The sequence below is a fragment of the Coccinella septempunctata genome, chromosome 3 (genome assembly GCF_907165205.1).
Source record: "Coccinella septempunctata chromosome 3, icCocSept1.1, whole genome shotgun sequence".
Lineage (NCBI taxonomy): Eukaryota > Metazoa > Arthropoda > Insecta > Coleoptera > Coccinellidae > Coccinella > Coccinella septempunctata.
This window is the reverse complement of record NC_058191.1, coordinates 517713-533688: the sequence shown is the minus strand read 5'-3', so window position 1 is coordinate 533688 and position 15976 is coordinate 517713. Positions and strand designations below refer to the sequence as shown.

General features: G+C 34.8%; 4 protein-coding genes across 6 annotated transcripts in view; 2 read left to right on the top strand and 2 right to left on the bottom strand.

Annotated features, from left to right (window-relative positions):
* LOC123310491 (ral GTPase-activating protein subunit beta) overlaps positions 1–6609 on the bottom strand; it is a 37585-nt gene extending 30976 nt beyond the window's left edge. For 2 of the 3 annotated variants that reach the window (XM_044893972.1, XM_044893973.1), the window contains exons 1-7: positions 6441–6609; positions 6179–6385; positions 5876–6095; positions 5595–5809; positions 5358–5541; positions 4984–5090; positions 4686–4833 (exon numbers count right to left, since the gene is read on the bottom strand). In XM_044893972.1, the coding sequence (XP_044749907.1) occupies positions 4686–4833; positions 4984–5090; positions 5358–5541; positions 5595–5809; positions 5876–6095; positions 6179–6385; positions 6441–6476 (1117 nt within the window). In that variant the 5' untranslated portion in view covers positions 6477–6609. Of the gene's footprint in view, positions 1–3606; positions 3769–4685; positions 4834–4983; positions 5091–5357; positions 5542–5594; positions 5810–5875; positions 6096–6178; positions 6386–6440 lie in introns of all 3 variants that reach the window. The other variant, XM_044893971.1, reaches the window with a different exon arrangement.
* A 181-nt stretch (positions 6610–6790) lies between these two features.
* LOC123310494 (28S ribosomal protein S27, mitochondrial-like) lies at positions 6791–8246 on the top strand. The gene has a single exon (XM_044893976.1). The coding sequence runs from the start codon at positions 6934–6936 to the stop codon at positions 8215–8217; it is 1284 nt and encodes a 427-aa protein (XP_044749911.1). The 5' UTR covers positions 6791–6933; the 3' UTR covers positions 8218–8246.
* A 183-nt stretch (positions 8247–8429) lies between these two features.
* On the bottom strand, positions 8430–10901 carry LOC123310493 (coiled-coil domain-containing protein 22 homolog). Its single transcript, XM_044893975.1, has 6 exons — positions 10696–10901; positions 10149–10645; positions 9623–9990; positions 9107–9483; positions 8833–8998; positions 8430–8766 (listed from the first exon to the last, which is right to left on the bottom strand). Exons 1-6 carry the CDS (start codon positions 10743–10745, stop codon positions 8524–8526), a joined length of 1701 nt encoding a protein of 566 aa, XP_044749910.1. The 5' UTR covers positions 10746–10901; the 3' UTR covers positions 8430–8523.
* Positions 10902–11061: 160 nt separating this feature from the next.
* On the top strand, positions 11062–15703 carry LOC123310492 (caseinolytic peptidase B protein homolog). The gene is made up of 7 exons (XM_044893974.1): positions 11062–11690; positions 11767–11993; positions 12183–12297; positions 12354–12532; positions 13433–13751; positions 14881–15071; positions 15366–15703. The coding sequence occupies exons 1-7, from the start codon at positions 11210–11212 to the stop codon at positions 15675–15677; spliced, it is 1824 nt and encodes a 607-aa protein (XP_044749909.1). The 5' UTR covers positions 11062–11209; the 3' UTR covers positions 15678–15703.
* The last annotated feature ends 273 nt before the right edge of the window (positions 15704–15976 follow it).

Sequence of the window (15976 nt, the reverse complement as noted above, 5' to 3'; positions counted from 1 at the left end):
GCCAAAAACAGTACTCTTCGATATCGATGCGTTGAATCGGTACTACCTACCCCTGCCTGTGATCTGTGCTAACCCACTTTTGTCAAACTGACGTTGACCTGTATAGGGTTATGAGGGTTCTCAAACGATTTGTCAAAATCAGCTGACCGTTCGTTGCTAAACCAAAATCCTGGAAGTCCGCCAGAAAGCCTTCAAACAGATATAAACTGCTCCACATGAGTTAGGGATATTAACTCAAATGGCAAGAAAATATAGTTAAAATAAGATTTTTGTGATGAAAATTCATATTGATATGATTTCAAGTTGCAAATTAATTTTAGCCTGTAGGTCTGCAGCGTATACAGGGCTGGTTAAGAAAAATCGAGTAAAATAACGAAATTTTATTCCCCGCGAATTCAAGCATTTTAAGACTATCGATACAATATATGGCCTCCACGGGCATCAATAACAGCTTGACATCTTCTTTGCATACTACACACGAGGTTGTGGAACATTTCTTGAGCAATTTGGTTCCATAAACGGGGCAGACGCTCTCTCAGATCACTTAAGGATTCTGGGTTAGGTTGATGAATATCTAATCTTCTTTGGAGCATATCCCATGCATGTTCTATGCAATTCAAATCTGGTGACTGCAGAGGTATTGGTAAATGTGGAATACCAAGCTCCTCGCGCGCATTCTCAACTATGGCTGCACGGTGCGGTCTAGCGTTATCGTCTAGAAATTGAAAAGTTTCACCAATAGCAGCGTGAAAATTTGGCCTAACATTGACAATGACATGCTGCCTATAGTGTAAGGCGGTCACATTCCCAGGACAAATGTGTAGATCTGTGTGACCGTTGAAACATATCCCGGCCTATACCATAACACTACCTCCTCGGAATGGATGGACTTCTTGGACATAGCGACGATTACGGGGTATGCATGGGATTGCCCCTACCCTTATTCTTCGAGAATCTGAAAATCGTCCATATATGGATATCAGTGAAAAGGACACTACGCCATTGATCGTTCCAATTCATATGTTGCCTTGCTCATTTCAGTCTTGGACGCTTATGGTCACATGTTAATGAAACTCCTCTTAATGGACGTCTATAACCTAGATTCACCTCTCTCAAACGTCGTCTGATAGTTTCGATGGAAACTTGGACCCCATCTGCATTTTGAAGAGTATTCCGTAGCATTCTGTAGGGTTTCTTCTCGCCGAAACGGTGATGAAACGATCCTGAGCAGATGTTCTTTTTCATCACCCACCAAGCCTTGGTCTTTCCAACACGCAACCTGTCTCCCTGAACCTATTCCAAAGTCGAGATATCACACTTTGGCTGACTTGGAGCCTTTTCGCTACAACAACCTGAGTTAGGCCACCCTGTAGCATTCCGATAACCCTATTAGCCACAGCGTTTGTTAATTTACGTCTTGGCATTTTCAGAAAACTCGTTTAAAATCGAAGCCGTTGATAAACTGACTTCATTTCAAAATAAGAACATTCATGAAGCATATGCAAAGAACCAAACTTCAGAAAAAAGGCGACCAGATTGACGAAATGTCTCATACTGATTTTTATTGGATCGATTCAAGTTGTTATTGAGTTTTAAATGATTTTACAGCGATTTTCTCGAAGATTGCATACTTTTAAGAACGATTGAATACGATATCTCTAACTCTTGTGGAGCAGTTTACTTGGGAAGCTTCATAAATACTAGGGCTAACCTGGACACAGAAATACACAACCGTATCAGTTCGGCATAACGGGCATTCTGGGAGCTAAAGAAGAGAGTGTTTCAAAATCATGACCTCAATCTGAAGACCAAGACAGCTGTTAAAGCAGTGGTCGTCCCAACGCTTCTTTACCGAAGCGAAAGCTGGACGCCCTACAGGCGACATACTAAACAGCTTGAAAAAACGCAACAACGTCATCTAAGACGAATAATGCAAATCATATGGTTCCACAAAGTTTCAAATGCACAAGTCTTGCAGCGCGCGAGTTGTATAACAATTGAGACTCAAGTAACGAGGGCCCGACTCAGATGGAGCGGCCACATTCTGAGGATGCAGGACTCCCCAAAATAGCTCTGTATGGCGAATTCACAGAGGGAGCTCGGAACCAGGAGGCCAGTATGAGCGTTTTAAGGATATACTGCATCAATCCCTAAAATCAGTTAATGCCAATCATAACTAGAAACAACTAGCGTTGTACAGATCACAGTGGAGGTCTTTGGTCCACAGTTATAATGGAGACTCGAGAAGGATACAGCGGCGGCCAGATCTGATTGGTGACTGTCCATGCCCGGATCTGTAGGTCACGGTTGAGTCTCTTCAGTCACAGGAGGGCACACAGTCGCAAGTAGCCCTAAGAAATTAGTAGTTTGATCGCACCGATAGTCTGGTTTTTTAATCTTTTCGTAGATTTATTCTCAGTAACGGGATACAGCAATGAGTGAATGAATGAGTCAATTGTGGAAGTACAGGTGAAAGGGACGATGTAAAGTTTTTTGGAATACCCGCTGTTCGGGATTTTAAGAAAAAAAACTCGATTATACGAAATGTCCATGATTAGAACATCTAACGTCGGAAACAAAATATTTTTTCCAAAAACATGAACAAAACACCACTCAAACTAGACCGAAACAGCATGGGAATCAATGGAGGGAAAAGCTTGTGTGCCCCACGGCAACGAACTGTCAGCTGATTTTGACAAATCGTAAGAGTAGGTACCCTATTAGCAAAGAGGTGCTATTAGGCTTTTGCCTGACTGACGTCACTTGAGGTGCAAACGAACCATCTATGACTCTGTTTCAGTGCGTGGCTATTTATATTCTATCTAGACCTTTCCAGATGCAGAGGTGACAGGTCCGGCCTAGGTTCGTTACAAAAAAATTAGAGGAGAGAGTAGGAAAGGGCAAATATGAGGTCCTATTGAATGGGATATACAAAAATGAAGTAAAGTGTTCTCTGCGATGTGGTGATAATGGTTGGAATATGAAGGGAATAGGGAAGAAGGAAGCAGAAGAAAATCTAAAAGCGAGAATAGGAGAGTAGTAAAGAGAGCATAAAAGAATACCGACATATAATTTTTTTGCCAATTTTCAGACAATAAAATCTATTGAGATTCTTCAAACTATGGAGAATTGTGGCACTATACCCCATTCACTTTTATAAAAGCTAGATAAGTTTATGTAACTAGAATCTTTCTTACACTTGAAATGTTCGTTGAGGTCAAAATGACGTTGCCAAAACCATTCATCAACTCCTATTTTCTTACGCTACAAAAAATCCGAAAGTGCTTTATCTCCCGTCAGCGCTATAATGTACTGACGAGGGACAATGATCCCGAAACCGGTCTACAGTTGCATTTAGATGTTTAGACTTCTCTGGGACTTCCTACGAACTTCATGGCTAGCTCGCTTTAATGGAATGACAATTTTTCGGAATTGTATTTGTACTGTATTACAAGTAAAAAAGGGCATGATTCAACCGAATATATCAAGCGCTTTAATTTTCTAATGACTGTTCGCAACGCAGAAGGTTAGTGAAATTGAAACGAATATTATTAATGCTATAAAAAGAAAAAGATTAAAGAAAGGATAAAATTGAAAAAAGCTAACCCTTGTTCACTGAAGAGGGTGCAACACTGAAACTTTTCGCCAGTCTCCTCTGAGTTGGAGGAGTGGGAGAGTGCACAGAAGTTGGAGTAGGAGAAGATTCCTTCACTTTATCAGTGGTGCCACTCGAAATAACTAAATCCCACCATGACGGCTGTGCTATACCTAAACCAAAGCATTACAGAGATTCACAAACATTGTACATCGAACAAAAAGATACATATTTATATTCACAACACAAAAAATATAGAAAGTATGCATTGTAACGTGTGTTAAAAAAAATTCGTCGGCAAGTAGGCCACGGAATTTTGAAGGTCTATATTCCGTATCGGAAGTACTCGGGGTCACTTTAGCTCGCATTGTCACAGCTAGCATGAAATTAGGCTCAACGTAGCCACCCAATATGTCATCATCTTTCGAATATGCTCTTAACTAAATTGCGCCTATTATATCTTCTCGCGAAGCCTACTTGATGGCGATTTTGTTAACGCACGGTACAATAAAGGGTGTTTCACGCAAAGTGTTCACAAGAAGTATCTAAAGAATGAAATGAAATTGTCTTCTCAAAGATAGAATGAAGAGTATTTAAGTTTTCTACTTTTAGTGGACATTTTGTGTGGAACAACCTGTATAAAACATCGAAAATCCCTTATCCGGATTTATCATTAGCAGTTGGACATATTTAATGTTATAAATAAATAAATACTTTTTTATCTTGCATTTTCAATGTTTTGCAATAATCCAATATTTTTTTATTCCAGAAAAATTTCACAGTTCAAACTCCCAACTAGCCCCTCCAAACATCCAACAAGAAGATAGCTTGAGGATTTTAACTTAAAAATTGTGTGATATTTCTCATTTTAATTGAAATCATTTGCATTTTTATGGATTGAATTATGTTTTTTATATATATGCTTTTATTCTCTAAGCAATGAAAGATTTAGCATTTTTGTTTTTTATCATTTCATATAGACCATTATTAGTCAAAAAAAGAATAGAAGTTGATTTTTATATTGAACATTATCCATGAAGGATGTACCATCACCATGTCCAAAGAAAATATAAAAAATAAGTGAACTCACCCAAAAAGGCATCAACCTGTCCTGCAATACCTTTGATAGCCTTCAGAAATATCTGAGGCAAGACTTCCAAGCAAGGATGTTGACAGGGATCCATAACATCGGTATTATTAATGGCAAAATGTAGAAATTTCTGAGTTTGACTTATGACCTGAGAAATATCCGTAACAAATGTGTATCACTTTCGATTTTCAAACTGAAGTAAAATAAATTCAAGAGTCATGAGTCAAAGATTTTGGTAAAAAGATATGTCATGAACAAACATAGAATAGCATAAGCATTCATTGAAGACCTTACATACCTCTGGCTTTGTTAAACAAACTGGATTTCCAATGATATTGAGGAATCTGTACCAACTCTGTGCTATGCAATCGTTATTCATAGGATGGGAAATTATATCGTCATCTCCTATAATAAAAGTTTCACATAAATCCTATTCATAGATTTTTTTATCTGTTACTGTTACTCAAAGCTAGTAATGGACTAAAGAAACCCCCATTATTGTCCACAAGTGAACCAAATTAACTCTGTTAATTCAATCCATGATAATTAAACATATAATCAACAAACAAAAAATTAAATTTGTACACCCATTTGTACATCACTCATCCTTCATGAATATTTTTGAACATGTAGATCAAGACCATCATTTTTTCATAAAAAGTTTTCACTCACCTAGTTTCAATTCTGGAAAGGTTGGCCCATACATAAAAACTAAAATTTTCGATGTTAATGCTAAATTGACTCGATTCCATTGCTCCACAAGAGCAGTACGATGCCTCCAATTCATGCAGCATTCCCTCAGAGTTTTCCACAAGGTCGGTGATGGAAAACTATGTGCACAAGCAATCAACCAAACCTGAAAATCGAAATGTCTCAAATTTTCAAATCATTGTTTGACTTGGATATTACCTCAAATAAAACACTGAGTGTCCTCTCGCATAATTGATCAGCTATATCTTCTTTCACAGTTGGTAAGGCTAATAAGTTATCATTTATGGCTATCAAGAAAAGCAACAAGCATTCCCATGTTTCTCTATCCAAAATTTTTGAATCATTAGCTATCTGCTTCAAAGTTCTGAGAACTCTGTGACATAATACTGCTTGTCTATTTATTGTATCAAGGCCTTACAAAAATTAAAAAGTAAGAATTTAGCATATAGCATTATTAAATATATTTTCAAGTTCCTTACCTTCTCCTTTTCTTGGAATGAATAAATAGTAGAAATGGGAGATAATTTTCTGACAGTAGATATTTGGGTCGTCTATAATAGGTTTTGGAACACATATTTTAGGGGTAGGCAATAAAGCTGTGAGCCATTCGCAATATACATTCACACAATCTTTAATACTCTCATGTTCCAGTAAAGGAAGAGATAAACCAAAACATATTACTTCCATACACCATTGTACCTGAACAACAAAATGAGGTGAATGTATCTTCATTTGGCCTGAGATCAAGAATCGGGAGGGTATCACTTAATAAAGAAACAAACCTCCTTATCTGAAACTAATGGACTTTCTTCTGGTGAATGGGTTATTCCAAGATTAGACACAAGCTGCTTAACTATAGCCAAAGTGACTTCTTTACTAGTCAACAACCCGAATTTCTCCAAAACACTTTTGTTTTCTTCCCCGTAGTTTTGTATTAGTAAAGTTAAGGAAGTCCATTCTGAATACATCCCTTTATTTGAAGCAGAATCCTGAAATTGTTTCATATAATAAGGGTGAGAAAATTTTCGATATTTTGCAACCAACTTTAATGTTCATACGATTAAACAGACCCAAGTTCATAAGTTGGCCTTATGATAGTACTGAAAAAACAAAAATTGCAATTCCTATTCCATTTTGAAGAAAATCGGAAAATCTCATTACACGAAGGAAAATATTTGTTTTCTTCTCACTTGACTTCAATTTTCGAACTCATTGGAACTACTGAAAATTGGCTATCATCTAAACTACTGTCTGAAAAAGTTCACATTTAAAATTTTTGATTTCAACTTTACGAATGAGATTTTTCAATGGATGAGTGTGGTATATTAAAATTTTCCATCAGTGAGATGAGGTAATATATATATCTAGATTTTTTATTTTTTTATATGAACGTAGTTCGTATAACCGATTAACCTAAAAATTCAGAAAACAACGTTTATACAAAATATAAAAAGAATATTTTTCATAAAAAATATATGTAACAACACATTTGAATAAAACCAAAGAGGAACGACCTGATTCAAAAAAATTCTTCATTATGTTCAAATTGTTTCGTATCTCACAACTTGCAAAAAATGTGCATAACTCAAGATCCATAAAAATAATTTCGAGATTTTTCTTATCCCCAGCTTATCAATGTAATGAAGTTTGGGAAAACCGACTTAATCAGCCCCTGTTCCAGAAAATGAATCTGGATGAATTTTATCATGAACTGGACATGAATTTTCAAAAGACCAAATTTATGAGTTCCATAGATGTTGACGTGTTCGTCAATGGAATTAACAATGATGTGTTTGATGATGAAATGTTGGATTTAGTGCATAAACTTCGTCTCACTTCAGAAACTAGCAACTCATTGCCATCATTGTCTTATGCCGTAGTAAAAACTTTATTGAATAATGGAAAAGAAAATGATCTCCATACTGTTCTTGACGATAGGTTGAATTATGGTATATTCTTAGATACACATATGACAAATATTTTACTAGATCATTTTTGGTTGAAAGGAGACTATGTTTCTGGAGCAAGAATAGCCAGTCATTTAATGCTGCAGGAAGATCCAGAACACCCTATCTCCCACAGTTTGAGTTTATTACATTGTTATAATTGTTTATTGAATAAGGGAGAATGGTCTTTCCCACCAGGTCCAGAGGAACCAGAAGAAGAAGTTAAAGTTAGAGTGAAATATATCAGAAATGAATATGATGATCAACATTTTGATTTACGAGATTGTAAAAAGATTATTGGAAAAACACTCATGTATTTGACTAAAGCAAAGAATGATTCTCTCAGTGTTTCTTTCTATATTTTGGGAGCTTCACTTTTTGGCTCTAATGATAAGGCTGAACAAAAATTGGAGGAATCGGTAAAGAATAACCTGCCCTTAATCAAAGAAATATTGGATTTATTACCAGAGGATAGCGAGTTGAAAGCCAAACTAGAGAAAGTAAAATTATCTTCCTGTGACTTGAATTCTTTATTAAAATCTAAAGTTGAGGAAGCTATTCAAACTTGCTCTGAAACTGACATAGCTTCTCAGTGCAAGTTATTCAGCGAATGGGATCAAAAACGACTGGATCTCCTTCACGAGAAGGAAGAAGAATTCAAAAGAATTGAGAGATTAAAGAAGGTTGAAGCATTGAAAGAAGAATTGAAAATCAAAGAAACCAAACTTTGGTTCTTCGAAAATGAAGAGAAAATTGAGCTGGAAATTGAGGAAAAAGAAGAGTTAAAAGCTAATGAGGCAAAGGATTCTTTGTTTTTCAAGGAGAAACCAAAAGAAGTTGCCGAGGAATATATTCCACCTCATGTTAGGAAATAGAATAGTTAATAAAAGTATTGCGAATTGAATTCAATTTTTTTTAATTCCCAATGGAATTTTGCATGAATGTATCTTTTTCCATACACATTGTTTTAAACATTGATTGCATCGTCATTCCCATTTTTTTAAATTCAATAATTGTCTATACGCCGCGAATTCCTGAAAAGAGGAAAAACTCTCTCCTCACTTTACATTTATTCAATGCAAAAAACAAATATTGAAGCTTTTAATGAAAATATCATATAAAATTGATAAACATTTTTTTCTTGAATAACGTATATCTGAAGTATCTTTAAGGTGACTAGATCATTGAACTTGTTTTTGAAGATTAACATTCTCCTCTCTGATTTTTTGAAGGTCTTCAGTAACCCTCTGTAACTTAACCGATGTTTGTTTAACGGCCTCAATATCAAGTTGTTCTTGAAGATTTCTACATTCCCTCTCAACGAAACCTATATCAGATAAAATTTTTACTATTTCTCCGCACTCATTATGCAGCGAAACCAACAATTTATATGCTTTTTTCGATGTTTCATCTTCCTTAGCATGCTGAAAAAAATTAATTCATAAATCAACACTCATCACGTTAATTTTTTGAAAATAAAATCCACTCACCAAAAAGATCAATTCATCAGAAATTGTGAAAGATCTATCAATTTGTCCACTCAAAGTGTTGATATCTTTTTGTACTTGCTTTGTATCTTGAAGAATTTTTTGAATTTCATGATTCTGCTTTTTTATATTGCCTATTATCTCAATAATATTATTTGTATAAGTTGACCTGAAGAAGATCAAGAAATCACTTCACTTTTATCACCCGATCTTGATAAAAGTATGCATTGTCCAGATATTACATTGAATAGAAATGGTCAAAAATTAGGATTCTTACCTATTTATATTTTGAGGAGCATTTTTATGTTTCTCCACAAGTTTTTTTTCCAACTCCACTTTATTCTTGAAGTCCACACGCATTTCTTCATAAGTTGCCATTATATGTTTCAATTTAACTTCTTTCTCTTGTAATTTAGATTCTTTCTCTGATAGGATGCTCTGTAGATTATCTTGTTTTTGAATTAGCGATTGTTTTATCTCGTTCCATTTTTGATTCATTTTCATCAATCTACTGTTTGATTTAGAAACCAACACATCCTTCAGTTTTTGTATATTTTCCTCACTACTTACTATTTCCATGGTCTTTTTCTTGATGTTTAAGTTATATTTGAGTTCTTCTGATCGTTTTTCTTCCACTTGCTTAACTTCATTCAACTGAAAATAATGAATAATATCGCTATAAAGAATTTCCTACAGGAAATACTATATATATATGAAGACTCTATTTCACAGGATACGGACCAATGACAGGCAGAAGACACAGTCCTATTGAAAAGAGGAAACTAATAATTACCTCAGATAGAACATCCATGTCACTTTCAACAGATTTCTTCAGCTGTAGAAGCTCTGTTTGCTTCACTTCCAATTCTTCATTCAAACTTTCAACAGTGTTTTCGTTAAATGTAGAGACTGCTTTTGTGGACTCATCCTCCCAGGTCAGTTCAGTTTCTGTCTGCAATTCCACTTCTTCCACAGTATTATCAACTGAAGAACTTATTTCTGATTTATTTCCAAGATTTGGGATACTTTTGAGATAATGCAGTAAATCTTTGTTTTCTCTTGAAAATTTGCAATCCTCAAAAAGTAAAGATGGTATTAGTTGATTGGGTGAACACTGTTTTGTAACTGCAGGTAAAATATTAACATAATAATCCCGGAATCCTATAAAATAAGAATTCAATTTTATTTTCAGTAGACAAAATGTATTATATTTAGTACGTAAAGGGCATTTCATCTTGTAAAAATACGAACATATTTTCATTCATATTTGAATAAAGTGAAAGAAAAACACAATTAAACTCAAATGAGAAACAAGATACCTTCAGAAGTTTGGTCAGAAGATGGTATTGTCAATTTTTTTATATTCAACGGGCAACTATTCCCATAACTTCTCATTTCTAAATGACCTTCCTTTGAATGGGTTCCTTTATAATGAAGTGAAGAGGGAATCCATATAGGATTAGGTATCAAGTTTTTTTTGATATCCCTCAACAACTTTGCTATATACCCTACGTCTTCAGTTTGAACAGAGCTTTCTGGATCTTTTGGCAGTTTTTCTATTAGGAAAATGAAAAGTCTTCTTATTTCAGTTTCATTGAAATAAAGTAATGTTTGATACCCAATTTCATCTCTATAGCCAATGTCTTTGATTTGTTCGGCTAAATATGATGCCGTTTTGAGTCTAATTGCCATTGAAGGGGATAACTTTTTTGGGAATTTTGAGGAAGGAATTATAGTTTCCAAACATGTAGATACACATAAGATAACAATATCTTCATCAAACTGTCTCAAACTCGAGATTTCTTCTGGCAAATCACTGAAATGAGATCAATGAATAAGCCATAAAAGTAATGGAAAAATAAGTACCAGTTGAGAGCTTTTAAAGTTTCTAATATAATAGTATCAACTTCTTCCATTTTATTACAATTATCAGTCTCCTTTTTCCAATTTTTCCATAATAAATAAATTGTTTTCTGGAGGTTACATTACAGCTGTCAAAATTGGTTTGCTTTTTTAAATTGCAAGTATCATTTGACCTACCAGCTTAAAATTAATAAAATGAAAATCCTGGATGTTTTTGAGTAAATAATATGGAATAATTTGCGTATGCTATGTTATCCTGAAATAAAGGTAAAATAACGGTTTCAAAAATTTTGGAAAAGCTCACAAAAACTGATTAATCTTTCAGCTAGTTGTTCGGTAGTTGAAATGAATCATCTCTCCAGTGTTGGTTAGGTTAACATAAAAATTAACCTAAAGAAAAATCCAAAGTGTCAAAATGTCTCGAATTCAAATTTAAAAGAAAATAGAATGATAACGCTTTTACCATCTCAATTACAAAGTCTTTGAAACTGTATATATAATTTTTATGTGAAAAGAAATGAATGTTCTTCGAAAACGCACATTTATTCGAACTTGTTTAGAAAATATCCTCAGATATCACTCGAAAAATAGCCAGAAATTTCCTAAAAAGACCACATATTTTAAAGCTTTCAATGCCACCGCTTTATCAACAAGGAATTTGGTCAATTTCCATGAAAATCAAAAAGATTATACACCATTACTGTGTGCCCTGGGCTTAGGTTTGGTGTTTTGCGATTCCTTGTTGAGAGGCAAGGAAAAACGTTTCTTTCAAGCTGTTAAATATGGAAATTTGTCGGATGTTTCACTTCTCATTAAGGATAAATATAATGTTAATACCAGGCATCCTTTAGGATGGACTCCTTTAATGGTAGCTGTAGTAAATGACAAGTTTGCTGTTGTTAACTTATTACTCAAAGCAGGTGCAGATCCTAATCTTCAAGAGGAATTTATAAACATTGGGAGAACTGCACATGAAAAAAGAATACATCCTATTGAAGGTACATCATTACAATACTTGAAATCTTCAAGTACAGTTAGCAGTGTTACAAAAAATGTGTCCTGTCATTGTTTCAGTTTTAATGATTCGCGAAGATGAGTTCTCCTCAGACTTAAATACAAAAGCAACTTACCTGGGATTTACTGCACTTCATTATGCAGCCCTTATAGATAATTTAGATATTGTGAGAATTTTAATTGAACATGGAGCCAACCCTTGTCTGAAAAATGACATTGGTCATCTTCCTGTAATGTATGCTAAAGAAGGTCCTGTCAAAAAATATTTGGAAGAACAAAGTGCTAAGGTGAGAAATCCTTCATGATAAAACAAACAGCAGAAAGCTTGTGTATTCTGATCTACCTCTTAGTCTTAAGGAAAAGGGAAAAGTATAAACAGTCATACAATTTAAAAAACTGGGTAAACCATCAATTTTAGCTAGCAGTAAGAAATATCATTTTCCTAGTGGAAATCTCCTATAACTCATATATTGCAGCATGTTGAAAAAGAAAAACAAAGAGAATTAGAAGAAAGGAGAAGATTTCCTCTTGAACAACGGCTAAAACAATTCATAGTAGGACAAGAGGGCGCAATCAAAACGGTTGCCTCAAGTGAGTTACTCTCTGAATAGTTCTCAACTCTAGGAATAGGAGTTTCCTGATTTTAGCTGTCAGACGTAAAGAAAATGGTTGGACTGACGACAATCACCCACTAGTTTTTCTATTTCTTGGTTCATCAGGTATTGGAAAAACGGAACTAGCCAAGCAGTTGGCTGCTTATATACACAAGAATAAACCTGATGGTTTCATTCGGTTGGATATGTCGGAATATCAAGAAAAACATGAGGTGAGTCAAAACATCATTTATTGCTGAATCAAGTACAAAAATCAATATATGGTCTTAGCCATTCTTCTACTATGAAACTTTTTTTGTATTGTAAAAAAAGAGTTGAATTTTTATGAAGATTCATAAAAGCAGAAACATCCATATCAGACAATGAACACTGTGTTATGCTTTGATGACAGTACATAAATTATACTACGTTATCTCCACATATCCTTCTGCAGATATGATGAAGCTCCAATATCCAATATGTTGCTGCAATGAATAGCGTTAGGCATTACCCAGAAGTGAATATAATAGGGAATACTCCTTCTAACGAAAATTATGTATTTTTTATGAAATTTCTTTGAAACGTCACATTTTGAAATAACCATTTCAACCATTTCCCAAAAAAATTATTTTAAATACTTAAAAATGAAAAATAAAAATGGGTATTTAAAATTTAAAGCGTTTCGTTTCTGTTGCACAAGTTGGCAACATCGACTGAAATATGCGTTGATAATAAAGGACAACAAATACACTATCTTGATGAGATAGACAAAGATGGCTGTCTATGAAGTCTGCGACGAACGAGGAAGGTCGTAAAATTGTATGGGATTTTTATGGCCGGTTGCTGTTGAGGCTCGCCAGTTATTACGCGCCTTATGATGGCTGTAAATCAACAGCTGTTATTTTTTAAACGAGCCATTGTTTTTTTTTATTTTCTAGTAGGCGCTAAATCGTAAACTAGAAACGAAATAATCATTTAAAATTTAAAAATTTAAAATTTAAATCTAAATTTTAAAACCTCATATTTGAAGAACGACTCATAATTATTCAGTTTGAACTTGCACATGCTGTGATAACCCAAATTGAGGAGAATTCTCCACTGTTAGTTGAACCTCACTTTTTCCATCACTATAGGTCGCAAAGTTAATAGGTGCTCCGCCAGGATATGTTGGCCATGATGATGGAGGTCAACTAACCAAAAAACTGAAAGCTTGCAATAACGCCGTAGTTTTATTCGATGAAGTCGATAAGGCTCACCCTGATGTTTTGACTGTTCTGCTACAACTATTCGACGAGGGAAGATTGACAGATGGAAAAGGGAAAACAATTGAATGCAAAGAAGCAATATTCATTATGACTTCCAACCTTGCAAGTGACGAAATTGCGCAGTATGGCTTACATTTGAGGAAAGAAATTGAAAGGCAGAAAAAAGAACTTTTAGATAATAAGTCAGGTGTGTGGAATTGAAAATTGTTGTGCATCTCGATCTCTTTTATATTTTCTCTAATATACAGAGTGTCTCTAAACAAATGCGTAGGACTAGGGAGATGATTCCTCGATGATGACTAGGGAGATAAGCAGGGTTAGCTCCTATATTTTTTTTCGAAATTGACCTCCCTTCCAAGATACAGCTTTTGGAATGCGATGACGAGTTGACAGTTTTTAATTTATTTTACGGGTTCTAAAAAATACTGACTCATAAAACTATACATTATATGAAGCACTAAGTAGATGTTAGTCACACCACTTTTTTTGGTCTCATAACTTTATTATTAGGGGTTGAAAATAACAACCCCTTATGATTTTCCTTCAAAAACAATTTTGTGGGATAGATTTCCGAAAAATAAAATTCCAATTTTTTTTATTTTCTTTCTTATTCACCGTATTTGGGCGATTTCTTTCTATTTTACGAGTGTAAGTGGCCGAATAGTGACCCGGGGAGTGCTGAACGCGTCTAAGGGTGAGCCGTCGTAATTCTGTTTCGTCATTTTTCATCCCCTAACCTGGCTGAAGTCCGATATCTGTCCGTTAAGTGTGCGTTTTAGGTTCTGGCTGGTGAACACGTCCGTAAACCCCCGTATAACGTTTGAGATCGGATCCTGTTTCATTCCGTCCGTTTTGCCCTGTAAATTCATTGATCTCGAGTCTTTTACTGTACGAATTTTATAATAGTGCCATTTGTGTTTCCTTATACGAGTCGACAAATATAATTTGTGTGCGTTGATTTTGACTTTCACTGGTTGTCGCTAACACCCCAGACACCGAGGAACATTGTCTTAGGCTAGTAGCTACCAGGGTAGGTTTGCTATTTTCCCTTAAAGAATAGCTGGCGCTCGAGTACACCGAGAAAAAGGCGTTACAGTGTGTTGTTGAACCCGTAAAAAAAATTAAAAACTGCCAACTCGTCATCGCCTACCAAAGTCTGTATCTTGGAAGGGAGATCGATTTCGAAAAAAATTCATAGAAATACCCCTGCTTATTTTCATCGAGGAATCATCTCCCTGAGTCCTTCGCATTTGTTTATAGGCAGCCTGTATATGTAATTATCTAATATTTCACTTTATTTTCTATCATAATTTCAGACTTGACCGTATCTGATGATATTCAGGTCACCAGAAAATTCAAAGACGAAGTTGTGAAACCAATTCTCAAAAGACATTTCAAGCGGGATGAATTTTTAGGAAGAATTAATGAGATAGTCTACTTTTTACCATTTTCAAGGAACGAACTCATGGAACTTGTTGGGAGAGAACTCAAACTTTGGGCAGATAGGGTGTGTAAAGCAACATTTCGATTATACAGTCTTTAACTTGTAAATATATTATGAAGTACGCTTTTGAGATCAAAAGGAACACTTTTTCCCTTTACCATTTTTTCCCATTTGGCCTAGATAAAGAATACATTTCGACACACATATCTCCCAGGAATAACATCGTAGATTTGAATGCAATACATATTCTGAAAAAGCAACTCTTCTAGTGACAAATTTCCAAATTTCATCCATCTCGACGCAACTGTTCGGCTTTGATGAAGTATATTGAATGTTTACTAATAATTTTCATTTTAGGCAGAAAAGAAGCATAAAATACTACTCCAATGGGATCGTAGTGTAGAGTCGGCACTGGCAGATGGTTATGATGTGCATTATGGAGCCAGATCTATCAAGTATGAAGTCGAAAGAAGGGTGGTGAATCAAATAGCTTTGGCCCATGAAAGGGGTTGCTTGAATAAGGGATGCACTGTGAGCGTTTCAGTTCTCTGGAAAGAGCAAAGCGATCTACCAGAATTCAGGTTGAAAGTGAAGAAAAAAGGTGTAAAAGATTGGGTAGAATTAGATCACTTCAGTGCACCTTTAGAAAATGTTAACAATATATTTTGAATCATTAAAAAAGTACTGTTATAACATATTGATTTTATTTATTTTTGTAATTTCAAGGTTTATCCTTAATTTCAGCAAACTAATATCAGTTTATATTGGTTTACCAATTATCTGAATAAAGATCTTGGTTACAGAAATTCGGTTTTTTTTGAAGTGGTCTCCAAATTTTCTTTCAGTTGTTCATTCAATTCCCCTGGTAGGAATTTTGAAAAAAAATCATTGATGAAGTTAGATCCTAATACGACCCTAGATCCTAATTAGAAAAAAAATGGAAATAAGTTGAAAAACTCACCAATAAA